Source organism: Sapajus apella, unplaced genomic scaffold, assembly GCF_009761245.1.
Source record: "Sapajus apella isolate SASKATOON/1434 unplaced genomic scaffold, GSC_monkey_1.0 scaffold1, whole genome shotgun sequence".
Lineage (NCBI taxonomy): Eukaryota > Metazoa > Chordata > Mammalia > Primates > Cebidae > Sapajus > Sapajus apella.
The window spans coordinates 71,439,431-71,457,305 of record NW_022436941.1 but is presented as its reverse complement, the minus strand read 5'-3'; the positions used below and the strand labels follow the sequence as shown (position 1 = coordinate 71,457,305).

Below are 17,875 nucleotides of genomic sequence, written 5' to 3'. Positions count from 1 at the left end.
CAGGCGACTGGAACACCAATTTAAAAAAGGCTCTGAGGCAGGGAGCCCGGCGATCAGGCTCGGCTGGCCCCACCCCCACAAAAGAACAGCAACCAGAAACTCTGGACTGAGACTTTCACAGCAAGCGCAGCTGAACCCGGGACGGTCCAGCTCTGTGGGGGAGGGACGTCCGCCATTACCGAGGCAGCCCGCCGTTGCCAAGGCAACCCGCCATTGCTGAGGCAGCCCGCCGTCGCCAAGCCAACCCGCCACAGCAGAGACTCCGCCCCAATAGAGGCGGGCCACCATCGCCAAAGCCGTTCTAACTACACCCATATAAACAGAACTGCAGGGAAGTTCACTCGGCAGCTGGCCGGAGCCCACAGCAGCTCAGCAAAGCCTCTATAGGCCGACAGTGACTAGGCTGCCTCCTTGCTGGGCTGGGCAGGTCTGAAGGAAAAAAAAAAAAAAAAAGAAGGCGGCAGCATAACGGAAACTCATAAATAAAGCCCTAAATCCCTGGGACAGAGCACCTGGGAACAAAAAGCAGTTTATGAGTTCTGCTGCAGCAGACCTAAAAGTACCTGCCCAGCAGCTCTGAATGAACAACAACAGAGCTCGCAGCTCACCATTTGAGCTCCTATAAAGAAGAGACTGTCTCCTCAAGCAGCTCCCTGACCCCTATATATCCAAAAAGACACCTCATAAAAGAGAGATCAGATTGACACTAGGCGGGTATCCTTCTGGGACAAAGATAGCAGAAGAAGAAAACTGGTAACAACCCTTGCTGTTCAGCAGCTGCTGCAGGTGAACCCCAGGCAAGCAGGGCCTGGAGTGAACCTCAGCAGACCTACAGCAGGGGGGCCAGACTGTCAGAAAGAAAACCAAGAAACAGAAATAACCTCATCATCAACAAACAGAACGTCAATCTGAAAGATTTGAGACCCAATCTGAAAGCCAGCAACTACAAAGTCAACAGGTGGATAAATCCTTAAAGATGGGAAGAAACCAGCACAAAAAGGATGAAAACACCCGAAACCAGAACACCTCTCCTCCTAAAAGGGCTCACAACTCCTCACCAGCAAGGGAACAAGGTTGGATGGAGAACGAGTGTGATGAAATGACAGAATCAGACTTCAGAAGGTGGGTAGTAAGAAACTTCTGTGAACTTAAAGAACATGTTCTAACCCAATGCAAAGAAACTAAGAACCTTGAAAAAAGATTTGACGAAATGCTAACAAGAATGGACAAAATAGAAAGGAATATAAGTGAATTGATGGAGCTGAAAAACACAACACGAGAACTTCGTGAAGCATGCACAAGTATCAACAGCCGAATGGACCAAGCAGAAGAAAGGATATCAGAGGTCGAAGATCAACTCAATGAAATAAAACGGGAAGGCAAGACTGGAGAAAAAAGGGTAAAAAGGAATGAACAAAGTCTCCAAGAAAAGTGGGACTATGTGAAAAGACCTAATCTACGTTTGATAGGCATACCCGAATGCGATGAAGAGAATGAATCCAAGCTGGAAAATACTCTTCAGGATATTATCCAGGAAAACTTCCCCAACCTAGCAAGGCAGGCAAACATTCAAGTCCAGGAAATACAGAGAACACCACAAAGATATTCGTCAAGAAGAGCAACCCCAAGGCACATAATTGTCAGATTCACCAGGGTCGAAATGAAGGAGAAAATACTAAGGGCAGCCAGAGAGAAAGGTCGGGTTACCCATAAAGGGAAGCCCATGAGACTCCCAGCAGATCTCTCAGCAGAAACCCTACAAGCCAGAAGAGAATGGGGGCCAATATTCAACAACCTTAAAGAAAAGAACTTTCAACCCAGAATCTCCTATCCAGCCAAACTAAGCTTCATAAGTGAAGGAAAAATAAAATCCTTTGAGAACATGCAAGTACTCAGAGATTTTGTCACCACCAGGCCAGCTCTACAAGAGCTCCTGAAAGAGGCTCTACACATATAAAGGAACAACAAGTACCAGCTCAACTAAAGGGCAAAACAGCCAGCTAGCACCAAAATGGCAGTATCAAATTCACACATAACAATATTAACCCTAAATGTAAATGGACTAAATGCCCCAATCAAAAGACACAGACTGGCAAATTGGATAAAAAGCCAAAACCCATCGGTGTGCTGTATCCAGGAAACACATCTCACATGCAAGGATACAGAAAGGCTCAAAATAAAGGGATGGAGGAAGATTTACCAAGCAAATGGAGAGCAAAAAAAAGCAGGAGTTACAATTCTCATCTCTGATAAATTAGACTTTAAAGCAACAAAGATCATAAGAGACAAAGAGGGACATTACATAATGGTAAAAGGATCAATGCAACAAGAAGAGCTAACGATCCTAAATATATATGCACCCAATACAGGAGCACCCAGATACATAAGGCAAGTTCTTAATGACTTACAAAGAGACTTAGACTCCCACAGAATAATAGTGGGAGACTTTAACACCCCATTGTCAACATTAGACAGATCAACCAGACAGAAAATAAACAAGGATATCCAGGACTTGAACTCAGACCTGGACCAAGCAAACCTAATAGACATTTACAGAACTCTCCACCCCAAAGCCACAGAATATACATTTTTCTCAGCACCACATCACACCTACTCTAAAATTGACCACATAATTGGGAGTAAATCACTCCTCAGCAAATGCAAAAGAACGGAAATCATAACAAACAGTCTCTCAGACCACAGTGCAATCAAGTTAGAACTCAGAATTCAAAAACTAACTCAGAACCGCACAGCTTCATGGAAACTGAACAACTTGCTCTTGAATGTTGACTGGATAAACAATGAAATGAAGGCAGAAATAAAGATGTTCTTCGAAACCAACGAGAATGAAGACACAACATACCAGAATCTCTGGGACACATTTAAAGCAGTCTCTAGAGGAAAATATATAGCAATAAGTGCCCACATGAGAAGCAAGGAGAGATCAAAAATTGACACCCTATCGTCAAAACTGAAAGAGTTAGAGGAGCAAGATCAAAAAAACTCAAAGTCTAGCAGAAGACAAGAAATAGCTAAGATCAGAGCAGAACTGAAGGAGATAGAGACACAAAAAACCCTTCAAAAAATCAATAAATCCAGGAGCTGGTTTTTTGAAAAGATCAACAAAATAGACAGACCACTAGCCAGATTAATAAAAAAGAAAAGAGAGAATAACCAAATTGATGCAATAAAAAATGATAAAGGGGATATCACCACAGATTCCACAGAAATTCAAACCATCATCAGAGATTATTACAAACAACTCTATGCACACAAACTAATAAACCTGGAAGAAATGGATAAATTCCTGGACACTTGCCTCCTGCCAAGCCTAAACCAGGAAGAAGCCGAAACCCTGAACAGACCCATAACAAGGTCTGAAGTTGAGGCAGCAATTAAGAGCTTACCACCCAAAAAAAGCCCAGGTCCAGATGGGTTCACAGCTGAATTCTACCAGACATACAAAGAAGAGCTGGTACCATTTCTTCTGAAACTATTCCAAACAATACAGAAAGAGGGAATTCTTCCCAAATCATTTTATGAGACCAACATCATCCAGATTCCAAAACCCGGCAGAGACTCAACAAGAAAAGAAAACTACAGGCCAATATCCATGATGAACATAGATGCAAAAATCTTCAATAAAATACTGACAAGCCGATTGCAACAGCACATCAAAAAGCTTATCCACCATGATCAAGTAGGCTTCATCCCGGGGATGCAAGGCTGGTTCAACATACGCAAGTCTATAAACGTAATTCACCACATAAACAGAACCAAAGACAAAAACCACATGATTATCTCAATTGATGCAGAGAAGGCCTTTGACAAAATTCAACAGCCCTTTATGCTAAAAACACTCAATAAGCTAGGTATCAATGGAACGTATCTCAAAATAATAAAAGCTATTTATGACAAACCAACAGCCAATATCATACTGAATGGGCAAAAACTGGAAGCATTCCCCTTGAAATGTGGCACCAGACAAGGATGCCCGCTCTCACCACTGCTATTCAATATAGTATTAGAAGTTCTAGCCAGAGCAATCAGGCAAGAAAAAGAAATAAAGCGCATTCAAATAGGAAAGGAGGAAGTCAAACTGTCTCTATTTGCAGACGACATGATTGTATATCTAGAAGACCCCATTGTCTCAGCCCCAAACCTCCTGAAACTGATAAGCAAGTTCAGCAAAGTCTCAGGATACAAAATCAATGTGCAAAAATCACATGCATTCCTATACACCAATAACAGACTTAAAGAGAGCCAAATCAAGAACAAACTTCCATTCACAATTGCCACAAAGAGAATAAAATACCTAGGAATACAACTAACAAGGAATGTAAAGGACCTCTTCAAGGAGAACTACAAGCCACTGCTCAACGAAATAAGAGAGGACACAAACAGATGGAGAAACATTCCATGTTCATGGTTAGGAAGAATCAATATCGTGAAAATGGCCATACTGCCCAAAGTAATTTACAGATTCAATGCTATCCCCATCAAGCTACCAATGACCTTCTTTGCAGAACTGGAAAAAACCACCTTAAACTTCATATGGAACCAAAAGAGAGCCCGCATAGCCAAGTCAATTCTAAGCAAAAAGAACAAAGCGGGGGGCATCACACTACCAGACTTCAAACTATACTACAAGGCTACAGTAATCAAAACAGCATGGTACTGGTACCAAAACAGAGATATAGACCAATGGAATAGAACAGAGGTCTCGGAGGCAACATAACATATCTACAACCATCTGATCTTTGACAAACCAGACAAAAACAAGCAATGGGGAAAGGATTCCCTGTTCAATAAATGGTGTTGGGAAAGCTGGCTAGCCATGTGCAGAAAGCAGAAACTGGACCCTTTCCTGACACCTTACACTAAAATTAACTCCAGATGGATTAAAGACTTAAACATAAGACCTAACACCATAAAAACCCTGGAAGAAAATCTAGGCAAAACCATTCAGGACGTAGGTGTAGGCAAGGACTTCATGACCAAAACACCAAAAGCATTGACAACAAAAGCCAAAATAGACAAATGGGACCTAATCAAACTCCTCAGCTTCTGCACAGCAAAAGAAACAATCATTAGAGTGAATCGGCAACCAACAGATTGGGAAAAAATTTTTGCAGTTTACCCATCTGACAAAGGGCTGATATCCAAAATTTACAAAGAACTAAAGCAGATTTACAAGAAAAAAACTAACAAGCCCATTCAAAAGTGGGCAAAGGATATGAACAGACACTTTACAAAAGAAGACATACGTGAGGCCAACAAACATATGAAAAAATGCTCATCATCACTGGTCATCAGAGAAATGCAAATCAAAACTACATTGAGATACCATCTCACGCCGGTAAGAATGGCGAACATTAAAAAATCTGGAGACAACAGATGCTGGAGAGGATGTGGAGAAATAGGAACACTTTTGCACTGTTGGTGGGAGTGTAAATTAGTTCAACCATTGTGGAAGACAGTGTGGCGATTCCTCAAGGACATAGAAATAGAAATTCCATTTGACCCAGCAATCCCATTAGTGGGTATATATCCAAAGGATTACAAATCGTTCTACTATAAGGACACGTGTACACGAATGTTCATTGCAGCACTGTTTACAATAGCAAATCCCTGGAACGAACCCAAATGCCCATCGACGATAGACTGGATAGGGAAAATGTGGCGCATATACACCATGGAATATTATGCAGCCATCAAAAACGATGAGTTTGGGTTCTTTGTAGGGACATGGATGAACCTGGAAACCATCATTCTCAGCAAACTGACAGAAGAGCAGAAGATCAAACACCGCATGTTCTCACTCATAGGCGGGTGTTGAACAATGAGAACACATGGACACAGGGAGGGGAGCACTACACACTGGGGTCAGTTGGGGGGAAATAGGGGAGGGACGGTGGGGGGTGGGAAGCTGGGGAGAGATAGCAAGGGGAGAAATGCCAGATGTAGGTGAGGGGGAGGAAGGCAGCAAATCACACTGCCACGTGTGTTCCTATGCAACAATTTTGCATGTTTTTCACATGTACCCCAAAACCTAAAATGCAATAAAATAAATAAATGGGGAAAAAAAAAAAAAAAGAACCTCTTCCAACTTTTCTATGGCTCTTGTTAGAACTAAGGAGGTTGTAAGAACTAACATAGTAAGTTTTAAGCAAATCCAGTCACCACAAATCAGTGTTTGCTATTGGTGCATGAGGTAAGGTCATATTGCTGTTTCAATCCAGGATACTATGTGGCCAGCAGCATGTAGTTGACCATGGAGTAGTGTAACCCCGGGGACAGGAGGTGCTCACTGTTCCCTGATTGGATATGTTTTTTTCCAGGTCCTTGGGCTCTCACTCACCCAGTAATGGGTAGGAGAACCTGGTGGTGTGGTGATATTGTTCAAGTAAATATTGGACCCAAAGAGTTTTGCAGAAAAGCGATTTATTAGGCTGAGAGAGAGAGAAAGAGAAGTAGTGGGAGAGAGAGACGGCCTCCCACACTGTCACGGGAGGGGATCCAGAGATGGAGTCTGCACAGGTAAGGGGCAGGGGGACTTTTAATCTGGGAGTTACTCCCACCCCGTTCAAGCCCTTTTCCCATGAGAGGAGTTCCCTCAGACTTCCGCTGGAGTGATTGATCTTTGACTTTGACATCAGATTGGCTGTCGCGCCCACAACAGAGCTCTTCCTTCCAGGGCTTTTTGTGGGTTTTTCTAAACAAAGGAAGCTTACCTGGGCAGTCTACCTTTCCTGTGCCTGCAAAAGTTAGACAAAGAACTCTAGGCTCCCGGATGGAGATGTGAAAGAAGGCAGGTAGGGCATGTCACTGGGAAGTTCTTGCCTTTGAAACCCCGCCCCTTGTGGACCCGGGGAAAAAAAGTTAATACAGTCCCTCAGTAGGACCTGGCCCTCTAAGAGTACATGGCTTGCTTAGGGAGAGGAACCACAAGTGTTTGAAGTAAGGATATGAGGCCCAGGCTTAGATGCTCTTGAACATCAGTGAACGTTGCAAGACAGCCTCTGTCTTTAGTTCGATTCCTTGTAATTTGAAGACTTTGGGAGTCTGGAGAAGTTGGAATACATTAAAATGAAATTATTTAAAGGACAAAGTCCAAAGTGACATGTTTGATGTCTACCATAAGCTCTAGGGTGTGATGAATTGTTTTTAAAGGGATCGTGAGTATTTGAATCAGGACAAAAAAATGAAAAATAAATTGCAGGGCTGCAGCAGACCATTTTTAGAAGCTTTGACTAATTGTAGAAAGAATAGTAAAGCCAGTGACAACAGAGCAAATTTGGAAAAATGATCTATTTTGAGAGAGCCCTGTTGGGAGTGTGATTTGATGTGAAGAAGGAAATGGGATCTGGAGCATTGCACTCTGCTTATAGGTTTTCTGCTCATACTGTGCTGAAAACATTTGCAGCCCTCACAGTTCACTGCCTCAATTTTCCCAGATTTAAAATAATACTCCCTTCTTGGGTTGTGATTTTGATTAAAAACCCTGGCTTGTGGACTAATAGCTCATGTCTCTGTATGTGTGATGTGTGATAAATTAGATTTTCCCCCCTTTTTCTCTATACTTTCTCCTTGATTTCCTTCTCTTTCTTCCACATTTGTTTCGTCTTTCATGGCTTTGTTGGAAATATGTAAGAAAATTGCCTCCTTCCTATTTAGGAATTATCTTCTTTCCTCTGCTTGTTTTTTTTTACCCTCTGTTAATCTGTGATACAGCAATCTTCCCCAGAGTAATTAATTGTAATTCTACAAGCTGAAAAAATTTAACTTCAGGTGAAAAGTAGCAGAAGCTGATGAACCTTAAATGAGAAATATTTGTATTTTATGCAGCTGCCACTCATAATTAAGAGGAAATATCTAAGTAGAACGGATCCTAACTTGCTTGATTGCTTTGCAGAGTGGGCATCCATGCTTAGTACATTTACTAGGACTACTAAATAGTAGCTGTTATGGAACATTTTGTTCAATGTCTGTGGCACATTGCCACCTTGTGGCTGCAAGTTTGTCTTGTAATGTAAAAGCAAATTTTTAATGTTAAGTCTACCTCATATAATCTTATGTTACATTTTTTTCCTAGTGTTTATACTTTACCTTGCTCACAAAAGATTTGAGACCCCATATAAGAGTACATAGGATATGGCATAAGAGAACCTAAGAGAATACTCTTGTTCTTAGAAGAGGCATGTTGAAGTATTGGGGGGTGAAGAATCACACTACCCGCAACCAAGTCAACCGTTCATGTGTGAAGAAAAGGAGAGAGAGCAAAAGCAGTGTGGCAAAAGGTTTACAACTCTCCATTGAGAATATCGGTGTTTACTGCGCTGTTCCTGTAACTTTCCTGTAGTTGCCAATGTTTTTCTGAAAAGCTTCAAAGTTGAGAAAATTGGCAGAAAAGATAATTGGGGTAAGAGCACAAAATGGAGCCAAGAAAGAGGCAAAAAATAACCTCTACGATTCTGTAATGATCTGACTCCAGATTGAACCCAGCAATTTGGTTCTGCTTTTTCTAGAGACTAGACTGAAAATTCTCCTTGGAGGCCCTGCTAGGTAGGACACTATGTAATGAACACCCGTCCTTGACGAATTCCTTATGATAAGTACAGCTCTGCATTTGAAAGGGTGTTTTTTTGTTTGTTTGTTTTTTCGTTTTTCCCAAGCGCACTCTGGAGTCCCTTTTTCCTGCGGATCTGGCTTTGATCTTGGAGTGGATGGGCAGCCAGTTCTTCAAGGGCCTCTCACTGAAGTACTGACCTGCAATGGGCATGAGATGGTACTTACTTACAGAGTAGTGCTTGAAATCGAGGTGTTAGGTGTTACTAATGAACACAACTGTGCTGAAGGGAATCTTTTAGTAGCTGAACCGATGAGGTCTGTTCTATCTCAGCCAACTTGGGAAGGGTTGCTCATAAACAGGATCAAATTTCTTTTTGTACAATAGTTTTTATTTTGTTTATTTCTATTTATTTAATTATTTTTTATTATTTATTTTTTGAGATAGTGTCTTACTCTGTTGCTCAGGCTGGAGTGCAGTGCTGCAATCATGGCTCACTGTAGCCTTGACTTCCTGGGCTCAACAGAGTCTCCTGCCTCGGCTTCTCAAAATGCTGGGATTATAAACATGAGCCACTGCACCCAGCCTGTGCAGTGACTTTGAATATGATGCAGTGCATAGACAGACGAATGGATGACCTAGTCTCCAGATTTCTATTTCTTATAAATACATCCATGATAAACATAACCTGAAAAAAAATCAGACAGGTATAACCAGGTGACCACCTCTTTTCCCTATGGAAAAAAAAAAAACAAATCTCAGTGAAACAGCTTTTAAAATGCCCAGCTTTGAATAATGTTACTTGGCTTTTCTGTTTTTTAATTTCTACAAAGTTAACCTTTTTTCTGTACTTTTTTGAGAGATCTTTAATCTAACTGGACGTACACATGTGTACATGAATATTTTTGCCCTTTATAACTATCTAGACACATATTCATATGTACTTACTTGAAGGTGAACATTTTAGAAGGTATGGCTCTATTAAGTATGAGAGGCTTTCTTAAAAAAACAGGCAGATCTTGAAATAACTGTTGTGACACAAGGGATTCTTTTGTAGAAAGCTTTCTCTTGAAGCGACTTTGATTTCTCTCATTCTTGTGACAGATTTTCTTTTAAAAAGCTATAAGGTGATGTAGGGATGTATTGATTTCCATTAAGGGCTAGGGTGCTTAGAAATTTCTCTCCCGTACAACACATATTTGTGAGCAATATGTGAATTTTCTTTTGTGACCAACTAAAGAGAATGATCTATTGCTTCTCCATAGAACAACAATCTTCAATTTTGGGGGAGACCAAGTATAGAAAGACCCATTTTATATAGTAACCTAGGATATACACACATACACCTATAACTGAATAAAAGATTTCATGAAACAATACTTTCTCTTTCTTCATTGGACTCTGATAATTTGTATTCTATTGCATTAAGAAACACCAGTCACAATCTACCAAACCTGACTTCATGACCCACTAATATGCTGTGACCCATAGTTTGAAAAACACTGCTGTCAAGATTTTGCAGCAATCCAGACTCTCTTTCAGATGGAAGTCATGACAAAGAAATTCTGAATTCTCTAAGGTAGCCAAATTAAACACAGGGTTGGGAGAATGGGGTTTGGAGAAGGAAAAGAAAGGAAGAAAGTGTGAATGATTGGTCTTCCATTCTAGGCTGTGTTGATGTCCTAGTCAGTGATGCCATTCTTCCTCTTTCTGCAGCTTGACCACATATTATCCCCTCCACCCATGCCGTTTCGGAAATGCAGCAACCCAGATGTGGCTTCTGGCCCTGGAAAATCACTGAAGTATAACAGACAGCTGAGTGAGGATGGAAGACAGCTAAGGCGAGGGAGCCTGGGAGGAGCCCTGACTGGTGAGTCGTGGTGGCTGGGTTGAGAGAAGGAATTGCGTTTCTCGTACAGGGTCCTGCGTGGCCCCAGCGTTCCACATGTGATCCACCTGCTTAAGAATGGGTCTGCCTCTGCAGAACATTTCATAAAAATCTTATCCAATTCAGAAACCAGTTAAATTGATAATTTTATTAGTAAACTTTGCTGAAATATAATTTACATGCAATGACTTATCCCCAGTTTTAAGTGTACATTTGGATGGATTTTTGCAAATTTATACCTCAGTTTACTGCCTTGATCAGGATATAAAATGTTTTCTTTGTTGTTCCTAATCAAACCCACCCGATACTCCCACCCTCAACGCCAAATCCTTGGCCCTAGACAGCCATAGATCTGTTCTCTGTCATTATAGATTAGATTGACCTTCACAAGGGGTTTATATTAATGGAAGCATAGAGAGTCTACTCCTTTGTGTCTGGCTGCTTTTGCTCAGTGTGATGTTTTTAAGATTCACCCATGTTGCCGTGCGTATTAGTAGCATATGTTTAATTTTAAATGAATAGGTTCTAGTGTTCTATACTACTTTAGGATAACTATAGTTAACAATTATATATACTTTCAAATAGCTAGATAAGTATATTGAATGTTCCTAACACAAAGAAATGATAAATATTTGAGATGATGGATATGCTAATTACTCTGATCTGATCACTATACATTATATGATCGAAAGAGCACTAGTACCTGATGAATGTGTATAAATTATTCTTTGTTAATAAAAGTAAAATTAGAAAAGAAACTGCCAAATGGTTTTCTAAAATTGTACCATTTTACATTCATGACTGGTATGGATGAATGACCCAATTGCTAGGAGTTCTTGCTAACCTGTGGTATTACCAGTTTTTAAAATTGTAGCCATTTTCAATGGTATATAGGTGTATCACATTATGGTTTTATTTATGTTTCCTTGGTGAATAGAGGATATAGAACATCCTTTCATGTGCTTATTGGGCAGTTATTTGTATTTTGTGAAGTATTGGTTCAATTCTTTCACCCCTTTTTAAATTTCATTGTTAAAATTGTGAAATTTTCAAGTTCAGAAAACTCACAAATTATTTTTGACTTGCAAAATAGCCAAAGTAAAATAAGTTAAAGCATAGCTTTTAAAAAGTAACTCACCATTTAAAATTTTACGTTATTAAGTTTAGCTATAAGTCAGTGAAAGCTTCATTTCTTTTAGTTCATCAGAGTGCTTTTTCCTCTACAGAGAAATATTTTTAGGGAAATTTGTTTCTGAAAATTCCCAAGCAGAGTTTTTTTTTTACATATGATGGTCTTGTCTACCAGTTTAAAAATGGCCTGGAAAATAAGTTGAATTACTAATTTTTTGGAGAACTATGGCTTTTTGACTTTTGGAGATTAAATTTCTGCGAACAGAGTGCTTCTGCCACATGATTAGTGGAGTCTAGGATATCTGACCTAGTGTGCCACACTGCTGGAACAAAGGGCAAAACGACCTCAGGTCAAGAGGGAGAAATTCATCAAAAAAAAAAAAAAAAATTTGCTGCAGTTCAAGTTTAAGGCAAATCTTTTCCCTTGAGTTTACTGATGCTTTTCTAATGCTTGTTAGGATATTTTTCTTTGCTTTCCTTTTATAAGTGCAGACTATTTGCTTTTAAAAGTAGGAGATCCCAAAGATTATTCTAAATCTTACAGGTAAGAAAATTAAATCTCAAAGGTTAAAAGACTCATTCTCTGATTAATTTCACTTAGGAAATTTACTTACCTTGATTCAACGATTTTCGACAGATAGGAGACGCACTAATTGTTTTATCCACTTTTGCTAAAGCAGTTTACATAAAGGTTTAAAATAATGCAAGAGTATGGCTGTTGATGCAGATATATGATCTCAAACGTGAAATTCGGCCTTTAGCTTTGAAAATAAATAGCTGGGCTTGATTCTCTTGTCATAATTTTAACAGCTCTAGCAAGTTTATCCTTATACAATTACTTTGCTACACAACTATTTTTGGGAACTAAATCTTTGGTCAGATAACTTTTTAAATGCTTAATAATCCTTAGAAAAGCTAAAAAAAAAAATCCATTGAACATCAGCCTGTTTTTGAAGATAACTCCTTGAAAGTTATATTAGAATGTAAAAAAAAAAAAACCATTTTTAATTGTTCCTCTAGTTACTTTAGCTGAGGATTTAATGAAATAATATATACCAAGTAGCTAGTCCAATGATAGGAGCTATTAGTATTATGTGCTAACTAATTGAATTTGGGGGGATTTGGAGTTGATGGGTACATGAGCTCACAGAAATCAGTTTGGTATCCTTATCGACTGGATTCCTGCTTTGTGTTAGGCGCTGTGTTCATGTCAGGCTAGTGTCAGATGTTGTAACTCAGAGAAGACGGTATCTTCCCTGAACTTTAAAAAATGTGTTTTCCACTAGTTTTAGGTAACTGTAAATAATCACATGTGGTCTCACCTTGGGACATACCCTGTTGCTAAACTTAAATTAAGTCATACTGGTTTTTCCATTAGAGGCCCATGCCTGATCTAATCTGTTACTTAATGAGTGATCACTTTCTCATTGTTTTACTTTGTTTTAATCCAAGGATCTTTTCTTTGGTAGTATTCTACTTTCCTTAAAACAAAGATTTTTAGTTTTTATAGTTGGACAATTTTGCCAACCAATAATCCTTGATAAGTTTCAGTAGACTTTTAGCTGTTTGAGAGGAAGATCTGTGATCAATTTATATATTTACTCCTAATAATGATAGCTAACATTAAAAGCTTACTGTGTAGCAGGCATTGTGTTTAGGGAATTTTATTTATTGACTTATTTAATCCTTACAACATCTCTATGTGTCTATGAGGGAGACGCTGTTATCCCATTTTACACATGAGAACACTGAGGCACAGGCAGGTTGAGTAACTTCCTCGAGGTCACAGTGCTCACCACAGCAGAGCCAGGATTTGAACCCAGGCATCGTGGCTCCAGAGTTCATGCTCACAACTGCCGCACTGTTCCTAGCATCATTAGTACCTAGTAAGTTTTAAATAAACTCTTAATTCCAGCAGTATTAATTGCAGTGACTCTTACATGGGAAAATTTCTTCACTCAGTTGGAATTTGTGGCTGACTCAATCTGTATGGCTCCCAGTTGTTTAATTATAAAATAAAGTAAAACTAGGCAATTAGTACATATTTAAAACCTTAAAATTTATACATTGGTTAACACAGAAATTTGACTGCTCAGAATTCATCACAAGGAAATAGTTGTATGTCAAGAGAATTAACCTTAGTTATATCTAAAGCCGCACCATTTATAATAATTAAAATTTCATATTATCTAAATAGCTGACAAATGAATACTGATTAAACATATTATGGTATGCACATAAAATGGAAAACAGTTGTGACATTAAAAGTCATATTATAAAAAAACATGTTTTGATATTGAAAGAGACTCACAATATATTAATGTGAGATTCCATTGTTAAATGGTCTCATAGTGTCTCATGCTTCCTAAGACTTGCTATATTTGTAATTAAATAATTGTATACAGACGGTCCCTCACTTACTATGGTTTGGCTTTTGACTTTTCAACTTTATGATGAGTTTAGTGGGGTATTAAATGCATTATTGACTTAGGATTTCTTTTACTTCTGATGGTGGGTTTATCTGGATGTAAATGTAACCCCACTGTAAGATGAGGAGCATCTGTCTTTAATGAGGAGGAGGAAAACAATTACTTTCTGCTAAGGAATTTTCTCAAAATGGAGTGATGGTTGAGTAGGCTGTCTTTAAAAATGGGCAAGTGAAGGATGCTATGGCATTTTTATACCCTGCAGCTTAATCCATGAGATAGTTTTTGAGCCCGAGTTTTTCTGTGGCATTTGGTGGTATGTCAGTCAGCAACAGTAATGTTGCATAACTGCAAGCATCTCAAGGGTAGACAACAATAAGTATTTCTTTTCTTGTTCACATGGCTACAGTTGGGGTTTGGTTGTAGGTCACTCTGGGCCATATTGGGCTTGGTTCCAGGATGCAGTTTGGGTCCAGATTGCTCTATGTGTCTATCTTCTTCCTTTGGTAGCTTCTACCAGCAGCTATCAAAGGCATCCTCTCCTGGTGAAAGACAGGAACATGAGAGGGCAAGTTCTCCTGTACAGCCACATTTCAAGGTTCTGCTGGTATCATATCTGCTAATTTTATATTGGCTAAAGCAAAAAGCACAGTCAACCCTGGAGTCAAGGAGTAGACGCACACTTCATCTTGATACCTTGGCCAGGATGCAGGTAGTCATGTGCCACATAAAGTCATTTTGGTCAGTGATGGGCTGTATGTGTGACAGTGGGCCCATAACATTATAATGAAACTAGAAAACTATTGCATGGTAATGTCTTCCTGATCCTGACTCTGTGTAGGCCTAGGCTAATGTATTTGTGTCTTAGTTTTTAACCAAAAATGTTTGAAAGAAAAAATAGAAAAAAATCTTATAGAATAAGGATATAAAAAAACAAAATATTTTTGCACTGGTCTACAATGTGTTTGTATTTTAAGGTAAGTGTTATTACAAAAGTCAGAAAGTTTAAGAAGTTTATAAAGTAAAAGTTACAGTAGGCTAAGGTTAATTTATTATTGAAGAAAGAGAAATATTTTTTATAAATTCAGTGTAACCTAGGTGTACATTGTTTATAAAAGTCTACAGTAATGTCCTGGGCCTTCACATTCAGTTACCACTCACTGACTCACCCATAGAAACTTCTAGTCCTGCAAACTCTATTCATGGCAAGTGCCCTATATAGGTATACCACTTTTTATCTTTTCTTTTATATTTTTAAGGTAGCTTCTCTGTGTTTAGACACGCACATACTGATCATTGTGTTGCAGTCGCCTACAGTATTAAGTGCAGTTGCACACTGTACACATTTGCAGCCTAGGAGCAATAGGCTATACCCTGTAGTTTGGGTGCATAGTAGGCTGCACCATCTAAGCTTGTATAAGTACACCCTATGATGTTTGCACAATGACAGAATTGCCTAAGGAAGCACTTCTCAGAATGTATTCTTTTTGCTAAACAATGCATGACTGTATGCACAGCTGTCCCTCAGTATCCCCAGATTCCAGATTCCAGGATACTACAGTTGGTAGTTGCTCAAGTCACTTATATAAATTGGTGTAGTATTTGCATGTAACCTATGCATATCCTCTTGTAAATTTTAAATCATCTCTAGATGATTTATATCACCTAATACAATGTAAATATTAATATTCTGTAGTTGTTATATACTGCATTTTAACATTTGTATTATTTTTATCATATGATTATTTTTGTTTTTTCCAAATATGTTTGATCCACAGTTAGTTGAATCTGGATGTGAGAGCTGACTATCATGCAGTTACGGGGGAGTACAGAATCGGAGCTGTAGTACAGATCATTCCGTTTATTCTGGTTAGCTTCTTTAGAAAAAATCTTTTACAATAAAATATTTTATTTACCTATTTTTAAGTTTCAAAGTAATTTGTGTTCAATGTAGACAATTTAGAAAATATAGACCACGATAACGAAAAAGCCCAAAACCCCATAATTTCACTATGCATAGACACTCATGATTGAAATGTTCACATTTTCTTCCTTAACTAAACTTTTGAATCACTAAGGGCATTAGATTAAAGATGAGAAAATAAGCAGGGCCTTTTTCGCAGGGCTGGCATTTAAACAACAGACCTGGAGCTTACTATGCACATTACTGCCTGGATTTCTTTTTTATTTTGGAGGCTGATGTGTTTCCTGTCTTGAAGGTCCACAGCTTGCTAAATAGGCACCTAGAAGGCTTGTGTTAACATTGACTGAGCTTTGGAGCCCCCTGATGAGGAAGTGGAGCATTATTCTAATCATTATACAGACCCTTAAGTCTGGGCATGGATATTGTTGGTAGTGTGCCTGACAGCTCACAGTGAGGAAGCTGCAGAATGAGGGACAGAATCCCAGGATCTTGAATCCTGGCTTCTTGATATGCAAATGCACGCCCCAAATCCTTGTCCTGCGTTCCACAGCTGTGATGTATGTTGCAGCCTTAACAGCCAGAAAATGAGTGCTGCTTTTCCCCATGAAGAGAGTTGTTTTTTTTTTTTTCCCCAAATGTTTGGGTTGGTTGGAATGTAAAAGAAAGACAAAAATCTATATATGTGTATAACATGTACATAATCATAAGAAATCAGCTTTGTAGACAATATAAACTAGAATCTTAATAAAGCTGTTAGAATCATGATGTTCTATCTTGGGAAGAAAGTTGAGAGGGTTTTCTTTTTTGGACTATGGAAATCAATTTGGAATAAAATCTGAAAATTTTTAAAAAGGCATTTTTGAGTGTCTTTTTTTTTTTTTATTTGAAGAGAGAAAGGAATGATACAATCCCAGAAAACATTCTTTACTTTAACCTGGAAGCCATTGCTTTTAAGTACTGTGTAGTACCTAATGGGTTTGTCATCCTAAAGCCCTCCTTACCTTAGTGGGCAAGGCTGAAATAATTCAGATTAAAGATAATTTATATAAGGTATGGCTGTTTTATGGGTAGCTTTGGTATTTTCTAAATATCACACCTAAATACAACTTAAACTCTCCTATACACTCTAGATTTCTTCAGTTTTGTAACACCATCAAAAGAATGTCTGTATAAGAATGGTGTGTGTTAAGATAACACACACGTGCTATGACAAGCAAACCAGAAACTATCAATGGCTTACCACAACAGTAGTTTATTTCTTGCTCGTGTAGTAGTTCAAAGTAAATGTTTGGGTTCGTAGGCAACTTTCTTCCCATGGTGACTCAGGGATCCACATTCCATCTTCTGGTTTTGTTCTTCTTAATAGCCTTGAGGTACCGTGTTTCCAGTTGGCAGAAGTGGAAAGAGAGAGGAGAAACCCTTCTGACTTCTTAAAAGTCCCAGCCTGGAAGAGACATGCTTATTTTACTTTCTATTCTTTTAGAAAGATCTAATTATATGGTCACAGATGAATGCAAGGGGCGTGTGTGTGTGTGTTGGCAGCAGATGCCAGGGAAATATGGTCCCTGCTGGCCTTGCCTCAGCATTCAGCTAGACAAGAGATGGGGGAGCAGGGCACATACTAAGTCAGGAAAGACTGGGAGAGAAACAGATTTTAACAAAAGCACAGGATATGATGAATTCCGTTTGGGATATGTTTGAAATGCCCGATGAGACATGCTAAAAAGGCATGTCAGGTAGAACTGTGGAATCACAGAAGGAGAGAAGCATCTTCAGAGGAGGAAATGATGGCAAACCATATATTGGCTGCATGTCAGAGAGTAAGATGAGGACAAGAAAGTCTCATTGGATGGGACACATATATATTCTATTGTGTGTGTCTGTATATATATATATATACAGACACACACATATATATCTCTTATTAATAACCCCCA

At 38.9% G+C, this 17,875-nt stretch overlaps 1 protein-coding gene across 6 annotated transcripts in view; it reads left to right on the top strand.

Moving 5' to 3' along the window:
- MAST4 (microtubule associated serine/threonine kinase family member 4) overlaps positions 1–17,875 on the top strand; it is a 581,430-nt gene that overhangs the window by 156,606 nt on the left and 406,949 nt on the right. For all 6 annotated transcript variants that reach the window (XM_032280717.1, XM_032280635.1, XM_032280549.1 and 3 more), the window contains exon 2: positions 10,286–10,439. In XM_032280717.1, coding sequence (XP_032136608.1) covers positions 10,286–10,439 — 154 coding nt within the window. The remainder of the gene's footprint in view (positions 1–10,285; positions 10,440–17,875) is intronic.